This window comes from Nestor notabilis, unplaced genomic scaffold, assembly GCF_000696875.1.
Source record: "Nestor notabilis isolate BGI_N333 unplaced genomic scaffold, ASM69687v1 scaffold15683, whole genome shotgun sequence".
NCBI lineage: Eukaryota > Metazoa > Chordata > Aves > Psittaciformes > Psittacidae > Nestor > Nestor notabilis.
Genome location: NW_009922777.1, coordinates 40525 through 57656, shown reverse-complemented (window position 1 = coordinate 57656; position 17132 = coordinate 40525). Strand labels below are relative to the sequence as shown.

Here is a 17132-nt window from a genome sequence, read left to right as displayed (position 1 = left end):
GAATTTCTACTGTAATTCAGTGTTAATTACTCTGAGCATTAAAAAATAAAAAAAGGAGCTTATTTTTTGTGCTGACTGAATCTGAAAGGAATCCTGATTCTGTAGGGGATGGCAACTTGCTTTTCTTAATTTGAATGCGAACATCTGTAAAAGCTGATATTCTTTGGGTTTGGGGGAGAAAAGAGCTCAAAAGAGTACAAACCCAGGAGTTTATAGTTTGACCACAGTTTCACATACAGCACTTATTGATAAGGTGCTTAGCATCTTCTCTGCAACCCATGTAATACCAGTGGGTCACCTCAGTCTAACTCCTGTTGGAGTAATGTTTTGGCACCTTCATGAAGGGAATTAGTGCAAAGGCCTGAATCAAATAAAAATAAATGAAGCTAGGGATGGATTTTTTTAAATTATTTTTATTTTTTTTGGCTAAAACTTCCAGGTAATGTATTTTAAGTTATCCCAAAGCAATTTACAAAACCAGGCTGAGTAGCTTCAGCTGAACAACGTTGGTTCAGAAAGCTGGCCAAGGCAGATGTCATACTTTATGAGAGGTAAGTAGTCACTTCAGACACTGAAGGTGACTTGGTAGGCTCAAGTTCTGTTCCGTTTTCTGTGTGAGGGGAGTTATATCTCTATCTCTTACCTAGTAGGGGGCAGTCCTAACCATCAGCAAAGGGGCATGCTGGGCTGGTGCCATCAGTGTCACCTGCTGATACTGTTCCTGCTTGCATGACTAAACAGGGAGGGCCTGAAGGCTGGGCGATTCCACCACCAGTTTGACCCTCCTCTTGTCTTCTTCCCTGATGTAATGAGTATTGTATGTCCAGTAAAATTAGCTTTAACAAGAGGGATTGAAAGACCCTTTTTACTCATTGCTTATATCCAAGATTGCATTGCCCAGGTGAATATCCTACCAGTGTTGTCTTCTGGAGTCAAGCTTCATCCAGTGCAGACAATTCATTATTATTGCCCATTCTCTGAGATAGGAAGCAAAAGAGAAGGGTTTCCTTGCCTGGTATTTCAGAATGTGAGAAGGTGGGAGCACATGTGAATTATCGTATGTTACATAAAGCAAGAGGCATAGCACCTCTAGATATGTGACACATGCTACTGATCCTTCTCTACCATTCAGAAACTAAGAGAAGTAGAGAATTGAATGTTTTGCTCCACTTTCCTCAGCTACTGCATAGAGAGCTGTAAAGTACCAGTGACATGCTCTGCCTTTCAAAGGTATTACTTTGTCATAGAAAACAGCATTTATTTCCTGCTACCTTAAAAGAAAAAGGAAGTTTGTTTTTTACTTCTATGACACTGTTTCTTCTTTTGAATTTAGTTAATGAGAAAAAAGGTGAAGAAACTTCAGCACTTTCACAGGTATCGAAACAGTTGAAGAAATTAGCAAAAGCTCCAGCATGTTTGCTATCTGTAATCTGATTTTGTTTGGGTTTTTTTGTCAAAAGCCTTCTAGCTATAGCAGTTTAAATTGAGTACAGGATGTACTAACAGTTGAAGAGAAACCTTGGCAGTTTAATTGTGTTGAAAAGAAGTTTAAGTGGCATTCTCAGTATTAAAGATCATATATTTTGGAAAATATATTTAGATGATTTACTCAAAACAGTGGACTCTCCTAACGCTGCCATACTGGAAACACAGTGTTAGGAGCATCTATCAAGCCTTAAGAAAATGTAAAAGGAAGTTGACATCACTGAAGGGCAAAGAAAAGGGAGATTAATGGAAACAGAGAAACATCCTACTAAACACTAAAGTTATTTCCAAAGGAAATAGAATTTAGTTTAGGCTCTGGCTGATTAAATATTTTGTCTATGTGGCAGGCAGGAAAAGTTTCCAAAAACCCAATGCTATGTCCTCCTTCCAGCAACAGCGGAAGCCAAAAAAGAGTGGAAAAACAGCCCCCGCTTGCCATGTGTGTATGGTCAATTGATGATCAGGTATAAAAGTAGTGCTCAGAGAAGATACAGGGAGGCTGTATGAATTACTTGCATCTTTGTTTACTGAAACTGAGGAAATTCCCTGTGTCCATGGGAAACCTCAGCAGGCTGAAACTGAGGTAATTATTAATGCATGTATAGTATAGGGACAAGATGGATGTGGAGGTATAGGCAGGACTGAACTCACCTATGAGTGCTGAAGAACGATAGTGTGTACTTCCTCACTTAAGACTGCTTTGGTACTTCAAGTCTGGAAAGTGTTAAAAATGGGATCAGTGTTTAAAAATAGTTTGAGTAGATCTGTAAGCTTGACATCTCTACCAGCTGAATTTGTAGACCATGTAAGATAATTCAGTGAACACTTGGATAAATGTATGTGCTCTTGTGAAGAGTCAATACTGTTGAGTCCAAGGGAAATTTTACCTTGTAAAACTTCTGGAGTTCTTCAAATAGATGCATGTGGATAAGGGTAATCTATATGCAGTACAGAAAGTCTGTTTGAATTTTTAAAAGGCTTTTGACAAAGGGATCAAGGCAGTCATGACGTAAGAGGGAAGGTATTGGCAAAATAATTGGTTAGAAGGATGCAGAGAATGAGAGATTAGGCAAAATTTGAAAGTAAGATTCATTGGGATTACTGCATTGAGAAACTACGCAAGTATCAGAAAATCTTCAGAGCTGAAAATACTTGTACATGCAATTTAAAATGTCCTGGTTGTGTTCCTACTCTTCCCTAGTTGTCTGAATATGAGTTGTAATGTAAAGGATGGGCTTTCTCAAAGATCAAGCATGCAGCAAATCAACACATCTCAGACACTGTTGGAAGCCTTGAGGAGCATCTACTAAGACTTTTAGGTGTAATTGAACAGCGCCAGAATAGCTGAAAAATATTGCTGTAAACTGATGTTAGATGAAAGTAAAGCCTTTTTCTTCAGAGGGGACAATTTGAAAACTCACTCAAGATAGTGACTTCAATGTATACAGCTGCTTGGGATGGCTTGAATTCTCCTGGCTCCTTTCCAGGAATGTTACTAATGGCATGAGCTCTTGCATCAAGGGCTGGAATGGACTTCCTTGTCCATCAAACTGCCATTTTGTTCTCTCTATCTTTTCAGCCTTATGTTTAGCTCCCACTAATCTAACTGCTTCAGAACAATTTATCAGCTCTTCTGTTTATACTCAAGTTCATTGCTCAATTGCAGTGCTTGTTGCCCTAGAGATGCAAAACTGGTGAGGTTGCCCAGGAGTGGCTAATAGAGGAAATATGGAGATCTTATTTTGCATATTTTAGAGTTGTGTGAATTGATTTTGCCCCTTTAAAAATGTTGTAGATTCACCACATATTCCTGTGGGCTCTGAACAAGTGTTTTTATTATCAAGCTTTTAGTTGATAGTGTTGTTTAATAGGGATCTGCACTCCAGCTGCAGGCCATGAGGCATATCTCAGAGATCACCAGTGATCTCTGAAATATACTTTTTTATACTACATGTACCGTAGTATAAAAAAGGTGCTCATGTACTTAGAGCCTATCCTAGTTGCAGTTGTTGCCATAATTCCTGTCGAAGCATCCACTGTTTTAAATAATTTCTCTTAGGTCTACACTCTTCATAGAAGAGCATCTTTAAAAAGAAAACACTTTCAAATGTTTCTCTCTCTATCCATTTATCTTTGGAAAGAGCTCTAAGAGGCTGAAGAGAGGCTATAGTTAAATGTCATCTTCACTTATATTTTCAAATTATTCATATGAGAAGGATGTCATGATGTTAAAGAGAAAGCTCAAAAGACTTAGCAAAAGTGTTCTCAGCTATGAATAGGTCTTTCATGGCTGTAATCATTTGGTATGTTACTTATTTGGGTTATAAATCATGTAAGGCCAGCATGAACACACAGGAAAGCATAATGTTATTAGTTTTGTGTTTGTTGCTGTGCTGTTGTGGGCAGTGATCTAGAGATCTGTGTCTGGACAGCAGTTGGGTAAAAGACCTAGACCTGCAGGAAATACTGTGCTGTTCTGTTCCTGTTTGGTTGCTGTCCCAAAGATACACCAGACTGTCTTAGGGAACCCATGTTAATCAAATGTAAGTCAAATAAAGGCTGTATCTGGGCTTTGTTGCAGTTCTTATTCCCATTCAAACCTGAGAAAATGTGTGATCTGATTATGTTTCTTCTCACAGGCTTGCTCTGGCATGCAGTGCAGTGAAATTCAGTGTTAAAGATATCAGACTTACTTCTGTGTTGATTTTTTTTTTTTTTTCTTTTTTTTTTTCCCTAACTGATTTCATTGGTTCTCTCTTTTCTCATCTCCCAGACTTTCAGCCTTAAGAGCTGGGAAGTATTGAGAAGATTTAGAAATACCAGGCAGCAATTTCATTTTGACAATACAAGAAGTTTACAACCATGCTGTTCTGCCTATCCTTTTATAATATATTTCCACTTGTGTGGGACTTAAGCAGCCACAATCTTCAAAGAGCCATACTAAGATGAACAGCTCATCTTTTGAAAGCTAAGATTCAAGCTGTCAGATAACAGAAAGGATTGATGTTCAGCTCTGCTGGTTTTGGAAAGAGTAGCTATTAAAAGCACATTCTAATTTGAGTTGGCAGAATAAGGATCACACACATTCCCAAAATACCAGTGAACATTGATTTTAATGTTTCATTGCTTTGGTGTATAGGATAGCTCTGTGGTTCATTGAAAAACAGAGAGTCAGCTTTCCCTTGGCACTATATATAGTGTTCCGAGGATGACAGTGCAAGAGCAGAACGGGTGGAGGTTTGAAAAAAGCCCCACCCTAATTAATACTGAATTCAATCATAAAGGGAGCCTACCTCTTCTTTGGGATTAGAGCCTACTCTGCTGTGTCTAACTGGACTTACTGAGTGCATCACATTATTCTGAAGGTCATGTGCTAAGGACAGCATGTCATTAAGAAACACGCTGAAGGAGGAAGATGTAGTCCGCAGTCATAGAGTGTGCTTCCTTGCTTTTGGGTCACTGGAGTTGATGGTGGGAGTAACTAGAATCTTTGACCTGGAAAATGCTATTGAAAAGGTATATAAAAAAGAGAATGAGGCTAATTTCTTTCATCTTTGAGACCAAAGATGATGGGAAAACACAAGCTCTCCATGGCTGCAAGCCCCTGTCCATAAGAAAGAAGAGGTAGTATGGGGTCTCAGCGTGCTGCAGGATGAGCTGAAGTGAGTTTGGGAGTCAGTCGTACCTGAGAGGAAGATTTGCTGTCTTTGGGTCCATAAAGGGCAGTCAAGTGGGAAGGGAAGAGGACAAAGGAAAAGAAGGGAGTAGCATCACCCCACCTGTGCCTTGAGCTTTTGACTGGGGGACCCTTGTGCCTGTGGAGGGACCTGCAGCAAGAGCAGGGGTTTGTCCTGAAGCTGTTTGAATGAGATTAGACAGAGAACTGGGAATCTACCACAGGAATAGAACCATCCTGCACTAATGGAGAATATTTGACATCTGTAATTTTATTGGTTTAATGATCAGTCTTTGTGACTGATCGTGCTACTTCATACCTTTTCAAATCACTCTGAAGTTTATTGTAGCCCTAAATTTTTTGCCTGTGGCTCTGAGCGCACTTCCAGTGAGGTCGGAGTTGGTTTTGCCATTGAGTTTAATGAGATTATAATTGAATCTTAAGTCAGGTAGCTATCCTTAGGATAAGTGAACAGTACTTGGGTAAGCTGGGATAAAACAAGAAAGGAGGTCAATTTATAGCACCTTAAGTGCTCAGTTTTGGCTCCTTGTGTTGACCAGTAGAGTAGCATGCCTTGCACCTAACATGCTTAAAGTGCCTGTATGGAGAAAGAGCATATGGAAACTAGTATGCTGGTAATTGAGACACAGTCTGCATTTTAGTAAGATTGGCTACACAAAGCCCAAAGGGGGAGATAATCAAGAAGAGCATGATATCAATGAGAGCATAGGGCATTAAGGAGGGCGTCGCTGTTTGAAAGCTTAAAAGCACTCTGAGAAATGTGTGCAGTAAAACTCCTCTGTCACAACAGTGGAGGCTCACATGTGTGGTTGCAAGCTGACTTGTTGTGACCCCAACTGTGAGCATATTCCAACAGCTGCAGCAATTTGCTAAATCATTCTTGGCTAATGCTGGCATCAAATTGCCTAAATTATTTTTGTAAAGTTATCCTTTGCCATAGTGATGAATATGTAAGTCTTTGTATGACTTCTGCTCTATTCCTTTGAGCTCTATTTGTCTTAATTTTAAATAATACACTATTTCTTTGGCATCTGAGCTGTTACCCTCATTACTCGATATTATTTTTTTCCCCAGTAAGTCAACTTGCAATTAATCCAGAATCTGAACTTGTACTTTGCAGATGCCAACACAGGAAGTGATTAGGATATCATCACAGGCATGAGATAGTAACTCTCTGGGGAGATCAAAAGGAAACCAAGATACAAGAAACTGCTGCCATTATTATCTGCAAGTGGATTAGCTCAATGTCACTGCAGCAAATTCTTTGTGGTTACTGTAAGCCATCTCTTTGTACCAGATAGCAGCCCTGGCCCTGAATATCTGTTAAAGAACATCAGTAAGAACATTAAAAACAGACTAAAAATGAAACCCAAAACACTTAATGCTTTTAAGTCTTTGATTGTACTGTCATGACAATGTGCTGTGGCAGTTTCCTCTTGGATGCATCTTCCTCTGGAAAAGTAGAGCGGAGCATTTAAGGAAACTCTACAACTGGTATCAGGGAAATGATTTCTCTTGATCAGCTGTGCCTACATGTGCCTGTTGAAAGTTTTGCTTTTTAAGTGGATCTGTCATACGGACCTGATGGCAAAAATGTGTTGCTGTCGAGATTTTATTTGCTCACTGTCCATTAAGAAGTGAAGTGCCTGGGCTGAATATGCCATGATCTGCTTTCACCAGCATCTGTCCACGGTCATTGGTGCCTCTCTGGACTGCTGTCAAGCTGCCGGGATGCTTTTACTGCAAATTACTCACATAGTCTTCACGTGCTGCTCAGGGGTCAGGAGATTCCAGATCCAGTTTTACCTAAATGCTGGCAAACAGCCACGCATTTGTGTGAGCTTGACTGCAGAAGGTGAGAGGACGACCCGGAAAGCAGTTCAGCTGTTTCTTGCTTAGAGCTGAGCCAGAGAGATAATGTCACCCAAGAGGCATTCTTGCATGAGGGGCTGGATTATTTGATGCATTTCTTTTGAAGTCTGGTACGTGGGGATGAGCTGCACAGCTTCTCGGCTGTGCTGCTGAGAGCACCCCATGGTCAAAGCATGTCGGGTAGAGGCAAGCACTAATTAGGAACTAGCAGCTACTCATTTAAAGAAGGCTGGGAGAGGATCGGCATGAGGGAAGGTGTTTATGCACATGGTGAGGCTGTACCTTGAACGCTGTGTTCAGTTCTGGGCCTCTCACTACTAGAGAAATATTGAGGTGCTGGAATGGGTCCAGAGAAGGGCATCAAAACTGGTGAGGGGTCTGGAGCACAAGTCTTACAAGGAACAGCTGAGGGACCTGGGAGTGTTTAGTCTGGAGAAGAGAAGGTTCAGGAGGGACCTTATTGCTCTCTACAACTACTTGAAAGGAGGATGGAGTGGGGTGGGCATCAGACTCTTCTCCCAAGTAACAAGTGATAGGACAAGAGGTAATGGCCTCCAGCTGCACCAGGGGAGATTTAGACTGGATATTAGGAAAAAATTCTTCATCAAAAGGGTGGTTAGGCATTGGAACAGGCTGCCCATGGGGGAATTACCATCCCTGGAAGTGTTAAAAAAACATGTAGAAGAGGTCCTTAGTGATATGGTTTAGTGGTGGACTTGGCAGTGCTGGGTTAACGGTTGGATTTCATGATCTTAAAGGTCTTTTCCAAGCTAGTCGATTCTGTGATTCTGTCTGGATGTGAGGACTGCACCAGACTGGTGGTGTCCATGCCAGGACAAGCAGGAAAAAAAGCACATTGTCTTGTTCAGCATGCTCTACAGAGCTGGTCAGCTGTAGAGGAAAAGTTCTCCTAGTTTTTCTGTCAGGCATGGGGTAGCCTCCTTGCTGTCTGCAAGGAGAGATGTGGTGTGCCACATGGAATGGGGTTACCTGAAGGACTCCCCATCTGAATTGAGAATTAAAGGAAAATGATTCTGAGCTTCTAGTGCCATTTCTAGAAACTTGCTGATGCAGTGTTTGTCCCCAGGTTTCTTGGCTTCTAACGAGTCTGTGAAATGTCAGGAAGCTGGCTGGGGCTCCTATTTTTACAAATGGGGAACAGAAAAATCCATTTGCTTCTGATATTTCCCCTCATGAGGAGTGCAAGATGCGCAGCAGCTTTTTGGCTGTTAGGCCACCAGACCAGCCATAATCAGTGTGTTTTATGTTTCTACATGGGCTCCTGGCCACCTGTATAATGTCCATCTGTTGAAGTGGGAGTGATGCCTACCAACACTGCAGTCTAGATCATTTGAATGAGGCACAGGTTTACAGGAGGTGATGGTGTTCTTGAAGGACAGTTTGCAGCAGCACGACAAATGCTGTCCCTTCTGTGTGAAGTCCTTCTCATGCACTGCTCCTGTGGCAGTGCCATTCACTTCTCATTACTTTAAGGCACTTGGGGTAATTAATCTAGAAGAAACGCAAATTTGTTGTTGCCATGATAGCAAATGAATATTCAGAGGCAGTCGCTGGCCCTCTGTGACGGTATCTGAACAATTTTAATGTATTCAACTTAGAGTTGCGCAGTGTTTTTCTGTGACTGGTAAATATGCTGAAAAATGCAGTTTTAGAATAACCACATCCATTTGCCATCTGAAGTTAAATTTGTTAACTAGCTCTAAGTGGGAAAGGACATGGTGCAGCTGGATTCCAGGAGTGGCAGAGGACCTACCTCTGCCTTCCCCTCAGCCAAGGTGCAAAGACCCCATCGCATCAAGCTGTACGCTTGAATTCCTTTCACTGTGAAGTTTGAAAGTGCATCACCCACCTCCCAGTGGATGTCACATTATGGGGAGGGCGGTAGTCCAAAAGCCTGCTGTGGATCTTATTCTACCTTTTAAAAGAAATCAGGGTTATTAGAACAGGGTTTGGATACTGAGGGTCTGAGCACCTAGGTGAATATTAAGCTAGGGGTTTTTTTTGTTTTTCTTTTCACTCTCGGTGACTATGTCCTGATGGACATAGTGGAATGGATGTAAGTGGATGGACATAGTGGAATGGAACAAGTTTGATAGGATGGACCCAACTCCTGTACTTTATTATCTGACAGGTTGTCCTGCTACTCCTTTGGAAGAGAGGATGGTAAAGCCTGGTTTTTTTGGAATACTTAGTTACAAGACTGATAATAATGGCTTGGCAGGGCCCACATGAGAAGGTACAGCCAGACAATGAATTTCTGCCAGGGCACCTTGGTCTTGGCTGGCCACCTATTTTCATCTGTGTCTTGGCTGCTTCTACAGAAAAGAATGCCAAATGCAGTAAGTTATGAAATTATTTTTATTGCATTGTTTTGTATATTCAGGTTGAATCAATTTCTTGCTTGGAAGGCAGTGGCTTTGTCTACATTAGCAAATAGCATCAGACAGTCGAAGCAGATCTTCAGAGCAAAACAGTAATGAAGACCCAAGCAGATTTCATGGGGTTTGCTGCGGAACAGCTGTATTCTAATCCCACATGAAGGAAATTTTGAAAGAAACTTACAGCAAATCAGGATACCAAATATCACATGTTGAAAATGTCAACAAAACCTTTCAATTAAGTTTCAATTAGGTTTTAATAATTTCCTTATTAGGAATATTTTGAGGTTTCTGCCAAAACAAAGACTTCAAAGAACCAGGCACATATTCGTGAGACACTTCAAGGCTGTTGAAGGTGTGTATTTTTTGTTGACAAGTGTTTCAGCTGAAAGTTTAGATGGTGCTTCTTGAGGTCATCTGGCATTCTACTTGAACCTGTGTATGTTCTTGTGTATGTGATTCTTACTATTGTTTCAAAGAGGTCTATACATAAAATTGATCCCTTCATAACCATTTAAAAAAGATATTCATATACCTATCTCTCTGCCTGCACCAGAGAAAGGAAAAAATATCCAGTGCTGCTGTCTCAGCTTTCTTGTTCTAATTCCTTTCTGCTGCATGGCTATGAAATCCATCACGATACATTTGCCGTAGCTGCAGGAGACTGAGAAGAGGCAATAACAAGGGCAAGACAGGCATTTGGGAGCTCAAAAAAATTAGGGAACACAGGTGGGAGAGCAACCCAGCTGCAATGAAGAGTGCGTGAGGCTTGTGCAGAAGTAGCTTTTAATGTAGTAAACTTTGCCTGCATGCTGCAGGCTATAGATGCTGTCATGTGGTAAAAGTGGGGAGGGCTTACTGTGCTCTGAAGATTGCGTGGACTGTGGAAAGCAAGCAGATTATCCAGAATAAATCATAGTGACTTATGCAAAGGTATCCTCTAATGCAGTCAACAGTAAGTGTTCCTGTTACTTAGCAAGTTTGTGTTTTAGGTATTGTATTTTACCATGACTCTGGCTGACCTCCATATCAGTTACATCCAATGATACATATTTGGGATACTTCAATATTTTACTGAAAAGTGATTTGTTTAGTATCAGATGTCAGGACAGGTCAAACATCAGTGAAGGGTTTGGTGTGTGTGAATAACCTAGGATTTCCTGCCAGATATCTCGTTAATCTTGGCATATCCAGAAGCATATGGCCAGGAAAGGTATCTTGACAGGATACTGGTTTTGAAACAGAGTATAAGTCTATAAGTATATACGTCTATATCCCCATCAGGGGTAATATAGGTATCAGCAAATTGCTATTGGCAATGTAAAAAAAATGTAACTTGGTTAGATAGTTTTTATATCAAGAGATGAGGAAACTATCATATTAGGGAAATAACCTGTACATAGATGTTGCCTTCCTCACAGTTGCCAACTACTCTCCCCTTTAACTTGCATGCTACAAATACCAGCTGCTTTTAAACCTACTCAGTGTGTAAACTGTCATGTCTTAAAAACCACAGAATATTGTCTGGTGCCTTTTGCTATTTTCTTTGTGGTGCCACTTATCCCAAACAATTAATGGATTTCTGTCTTATTGTTTGTAACAAAATATGTTCTTTGAGATTTCTCTCAGTTCCAGAATGAGAATTAACTACTATGGTAGTGCAGCCTAAGTCACTGTGCAGGCATAACAAAAACAATTCCTACAAGTTTTATAAGTCCAAAGTTTCTATTTAAATATTTCTTGGTATTGCTTGTTCAGGATGTAACTTGGATTCTTTTTCTAGTATGCTTTTAAGAACAAGGTGGACTTTAAAATTTCTTTTCAAGATTTTTGTGCCTGAAAGATACAAGTTGGTTTTTCAACAAATGAAAGATGTCACTAAACAGGATTGATTTTGAGGAATATTTTCTGTGTTCATTTAGGGTTTTTTAAAAAAACTAAATCAGAAATGTTTTGGGTTTTGGAGTTAGCAGGATACCAGATAGTTTTCAACTGTCTATTCAAGTTCATCTTCTCAGAAGAGCAGCAATGTCAGACAGTCACTTTCTCTGAGCTTGGGAAATGTGTGCTGTTAATTGTGAACATGAATATGGAGAGCAGCTTGTAGCTGGATTTTGAAATGACTGGGAAAACCTGTGTGTGACCAAATTGTTTTTCGCTGTTGTTTTACAGGTTCCAGAATCTGCTGTGGTCTCGAAAAGCATTTGTGGATAGCGTGAAGGTTTATAACCACAGCTACATCTACATGCCAGCCTTCTCAATGAAGACGGGGACGGGACCCTCCCTACGTGTCTATTACACCCTGAAGGACTTCAGTGCCAAGCAGGCGGTCCTTTTCGCCAACCCCAATTTCCTGCGGGACATTGGCAAGTTCTGGAAGAGCAAAGGTATCCATGCCAAACGGCTTTCCACAGGACTTTTCCTAGTCAGTGCCGCACTTGGTCTGTGTGAAGAAGTAACAATTTATGGCTTCTGGCCATTCTCGGTGGACCTGCATGGGAAGTTTATTAGCCATCATTACTATGACAATGTCTTGCCCGATTCTGGATTCCATGCCATGCCGGAGGAATTTCTACAGCTCTGGTTTCTTCATAAAAGTGGTGTACTGAGAATGCAGCTAGAACCATGTGAGGAACCTTTAATCCAGTCTTCTGCCTGAGGATTGTAGGAGTCTGTTTGGGAGATCCAATAGTTTTTAATTTCAATGCTCTACAACAGAGTGTTCTGTTTTCTGTTGTTTCTTTTTAAAGGGAAAATAATTGTGGATCTGCATGGACCATAAAAATGTTACTTGAAGGCCAAATGGAGTATGTCCTTAATGTATAGTACTTTATGGAACTGGGGTGAGGGGAAGAGGATCTCTCCAGCGAGTCCATTCAGCAGCATTGTGAAAACAATGTCAGAAGCAGCACAGCTGAACTTTCCGGGGGATGTTTTTAAATGGCCAATGTAAAAAGGGCATTAAGGCTCAGAGAGACACAGGGCCACCCACAAGCTTTTACTGGCAGTGCCAAATATGACTGTCTGTTCAAAAATCCATTTCATTCCGGATTGGCACCTCATACAACTTTCCTTTTTCCTTTTTTTTCCTTTCCCTCTGTTTGGGTGTGTTTGTGTGTAGGTGAGCATGTGTGTGTTGTTGACTTTTTTTGATTTTTTTTCCTTTTCTATCCCCCCCTGCCCCTTTGTTTCCCTGCCCTCCCCTCCCTCTGAGGAAAAGGAAGGGCTTAAAAGCCCCAGGAGCAAAGTACCATCAGCTCCTCTGAAGACTCTTGGAGGAGGGAAGGGTGCTAAGAATCTGGTTAGAAGAATGTCTTAGGAATGCCCTGCTACTGCGTATGGATGAACCTACCTGTTGCAGTTTTTATCAGGGTAGTTTAAGTCATTGCACTTATAGATATGCTAATGCTATATTGTTGGGCAAGTGCTGGTTAAGGCAAATTGGTCTGAAAATAAAAAGTGTGTTACAAAACCATTAGTGAAGTGCAGCCTGGTTTCAGCTGACCTGCTGCAAGATTTCAGATTTCCACAGTGACTTTTGTGGTAGGGTTAGTTCCTGACCTGTTTTGCTGTCCAGCCTTAGGGATTAATTCTGTATTCATTTGGACTCCAGATGTTCACTGACTGTCAAGGGTATTTGAGGTGTTCAGTGGAATGCAGAATGAGGTTCTTCATTTGCTTATGTGCAGAAAAACTGCAGAAATGAATGTAGGTGTTATTTAAAGTGGGTTGAAGCTTTGAAAACCCTTTCTCTTTTGTGTGACTAGCTCTTCTGCTTGGATTGTAACATTAGCCTTAAAGACTTGTACTTTCCTCGCAAGATTGTCTCTGGTTAAAGGTAGTCTGAAAAATAAAACAGCCTTTGGGAGCAGTGAAAAGCTGCATAGCCAGCAAGAAAAAAGGAAAACGTCAGGCCCTTACATAAGGCAGCCTCTCTCCTCTCAGAGGGTGAATTATGTCAGTGTATGCATTGCATGCGCGCCGCTCCGGCCAGCACAGTGCCTGAAGGACTGTTTTATTTTGGGTTATTACTTGGGTAGCAGATGGTCCTATCGCCGTGTAAATGAGAAATCTTTTTGTTTGTTTGCTTTGGTTTAGTACTGTAGGACAAGGAGAGAATGCCAGCTTGGTCTACAGTGCAATTTCAGCTGCAAGATGTTATCACCATTAACTTTAAAAATCCAGATCAATGTTCTCTTTCTTATCCTTCCATCACGAGTAGCTGAAATTCTAGTCAAAGTGTTGAAACAACAAAACTTTCATCAGGTTTCCACAATAACTTCCTGTGCTGTTTTAGCTCCAAAGTGCTAGTATTTTGGGCTATGTGTCCTATCATGTGTTGACAACTCTTTGTAGACTACCAGCTGCAAATTATATAGATATAATTAAAAGAACAAACAAAAAAAAAAGGCAAAATCCATGGCTCTTCTTTAAATATGAATAATTCAACTATCTATGTAGGACACTGGGTGAAAAAATAAAATGTTTTGCTTTTTAAACCTATTTTTCATAATTAAAATCTTCTTTCTAAATATGGATATTCTAAGCATGAAATGGACACTGTTCCATAGGTTTACAGGGCAGTGCTAAGATGTAACATGGAGATTTGGATTAAATAGTGTTCTAGATACTATTCTGATAAAATCCAAATGTGCTTCTAAAACCTGTTTATCTATGATATTTTGGTTAAAAGTACTGTCAACGTGCTGATGGAATGTCACTTGTTAATCTGTTCCCTTTGTTATGTTTGTTTTATCTATGAGGTGGGTACTAGGTGAGGAAGTATTTGAAAGTAAAATATTTTCTTTGTTGCTTGTTATGGCAGAATTTTACTGAGCTGCCTTTCTTAGAGGAGGTGCCTGTATGGTTTTTATTGTATGCATCGAGTTTTGTACTTTTTAGTGCTTTAGCAGTTAAATTATCTGTGAGAACAACAGTTGAAATATGATGTGCTAAAACATCACTTCAGTGATGCCAGCATTTCCTTAGGGGCAGAGTGAATGAGGAGAATAAGGGGAATTGCCTCTTTACTGGTCATTTTATCATATTTTTACTAATACTTGGCTTTTTTCCCATGTCTTGGGAAAATAATTGGATTAGAAGAACAAGAGAAAAACATGTATTTTTTGTAGGAAAACTGTGAAGTTTTTCCTAGTATCTGGCTTGTTCATCTTCCGTTGGTGCCCTGGGTACTTGGAGATGTTGTGTTCCCTACTTTTGTAAGGCAGACTGAACGTGTAGCCTGTGGTCTTTGTGGGTCCCTTCTGATATCTGCAGTCCTGATGTTTGCAAGGAGATAGCTTCCAAAAAAATTACAGAGGTAAGAGAGACCCAGGATATGTGATGTGTGACTGATGTTGGAGAAATTGATAATTCTGGTTCTATTCACTTTTATGTATAGTGAATATAACTGCATCTTACAAAGACAGCCACATATAATGAGGAACTAAAAACTTCAAGGATAAATAATTTTCTAGAACTTCCAGAAAGCTGGCAGCTAAGGAAAGAAGAGAAACAAAAATAAAGGCCTCTTTTGAGAGAGCAAAATCTGGTTTAGCTGTCTGAATTGTCAAACAGTGGTCAGCTTTCAGCCTTTTGCCCAGTCAGTACAAAGGCATGTAGGAGAGTACTGAAAGTGTTTTGTGGCAAGAGCAGTCACAAAGAAAAGGCAAAGCAGTTGGTAATGTGAGAGAGGCAGCTGCCTGACAGAAATGCTGGAGTAAATATGCTCTGTCTGTGCTGCTGCTCAGCATGTGGCTTGCCTTGTCTAAATCTAGGGGCAGAAGGGGTGTCCATATGAAGGATCAACCCTAACTATTTTACGATTCTATGATCATAGGGCATTGCATGCAAGGGACTGAAGCTGTGTCCTTCAGTCACACCAGGGAGTAGGTCCTTACTTCTGCTTAAAGACAGGCTCAGGCAAATCCAGGAGGCTAAATCTTAAGTGTTAACCATGAGAAATCAGCATCTTGCAGTCATGGCAAACTTTGGTCAGAATGATTATATCCATCCAGCATTTACTTACTGATTGATTTCCAGTCCATTACTTAAAGTGACCTTAATCAAATTTCACTGCTTATGTTGCTATATTTTCTTTGAAGTGAATTGAAATCTTAATGTTTATTATTTTGTTAGTGAAATTCCCTGCTTTAGTGTCTATTCCCAGTGCCAGTCCCCAAATTTCTCTGATAGTACAGCTATAGCTGCACAAGTCTGCCAGTTTGAAAGCTACTGCAATTCATCTTCAATAAAAACTAGATCAGACTGGCCAAATTATTTCTTAATGTTCCTTGCTAGTAATTTTGTCAATAGAGGTGGCAAGTACAAAAGCACTGGCATAATTGCTCTGCATAGGAAGAAACATATGCCCCACATTTGTAAGTAGAATAAGAGCTGTGCATTGAAGATATTCATACTAAAATTGCTGTAGATATATTATTTTTGGGGGTGCATATGCCTTTGATTAAATCAAGACCAGTTTTTGAACTTCCACCAAAACTATGTAAAACTTCTCCTTGCTGTTGATTATGAAGTCTTTGGAGCTCCTTCTAAAGCAGACAAGCAAAACAGAAGCCACCAATCTAAAATCATAGAGAAAGAGCGTGTATGCTCATGAAAATAAAAACATTTATAATTTTGGCACAGACCTTGCTATAATCCTAAGGACTCTTACTCATGAATGTTGTATTTTTGTTGAAATTAAGACACCAAGTTTGGGGTTACCAGTTACCTTTGACCAGAAGTCAAAGGTGCAAGGCTTTTACAGCTTAACTTGTGTATGATACAGAAATATTGGCAATTTTGTTGACATAACTACTTTCACCTTTTTGTTACCTTTATGAAAATGGTGTCATAACATACCCTGTTGAGCTCACACCTCTTTGGGAGCTGAAACTAAGCAAAGCATTTTCTTTTTTCAAGTGAATGTCTGAACTATTGTAGTTACCTAAAACTCTTCCTCCATACATCTTCATGGAAACTGGTTTATTAGCTGGCTCACACTCACCTGTAATTAATAAGGAGAACAAGAGTGAGGAAGCTTCTGTTCTAAAACTGAGGATAACGAAGGAGGTGGATGTTATGTCACCATTTGCTGCCTGCTTTGGTTCTTCTTAGTAGATTAGTAAGCATTGGAAGAAGTGCAGGTTATATGAAAGACAGGCAGTTCTTCATATAAGAGCTGGATGATGCTGGAGAAAAAGGAAGATCAAATCAGTGGTGTCACAAATTGGAGTGTAGCAATTCTTTATGAAAATCCCCAGTTCAAAGCAACCGTAAGAAATTTTCATCTGGTAGTGACTGTGAAAAATGCAAGATGGCAGCAAAGCAAAATGCTATGAGGAGGTGAAACTGATTAAACAGAAGGGGAAATACAATTGAACAAAGAATGATACTGAAGAATCTATCTTCCCTGTTTCTTCGTGCCGCTCTCCCCAAAGCACGTATTTAAAATCAACTGACTAGCTATTATCCTGAGTTACCATCTCCTTCATGAAATGAAGGATAAGGTGGGATTTCCATTAGCTGATACTTCCTAGTGAACAATATTCATCAGACCTTGTCCAGAAATGCCTAAACCCCATCTCCGTGACTCTTTGGGGGATACTTTTTGGGCTGCGGCTGGTCTCGTGTGCTGTGACCTCTCTAATAGGACTTCTCTAATGCCATGTAGTTCC

General features: G+C 40.3%; 1 protein-coding gene across 1 annotated transcript in view; it reads left to right on the top strand.

Moving 5' to 3' along the window:
* The window catches only part of ST8SIA1 (ST8 alpha-N-acetyl-neuraminide alpha-2,8-sialyltransferase 1), an 85962-nt gene extending 73632 nt beyond the window's left edge, over positions 1-12330 (top strand). The window contains exon 4 of the mRNA XM_010011807.1: positions 11626-12330. Coding sequence (XP_010010109.1) covers positions 11626-12112 — 487 coding nt within the window. The 3' untranslated portion in view covers positions 12113-12330. The remainder of the gene's footprint in view (positions 1-11625) is intronic.
* Positions 12331-17132: the final 4802 nt, after the last annotated feature.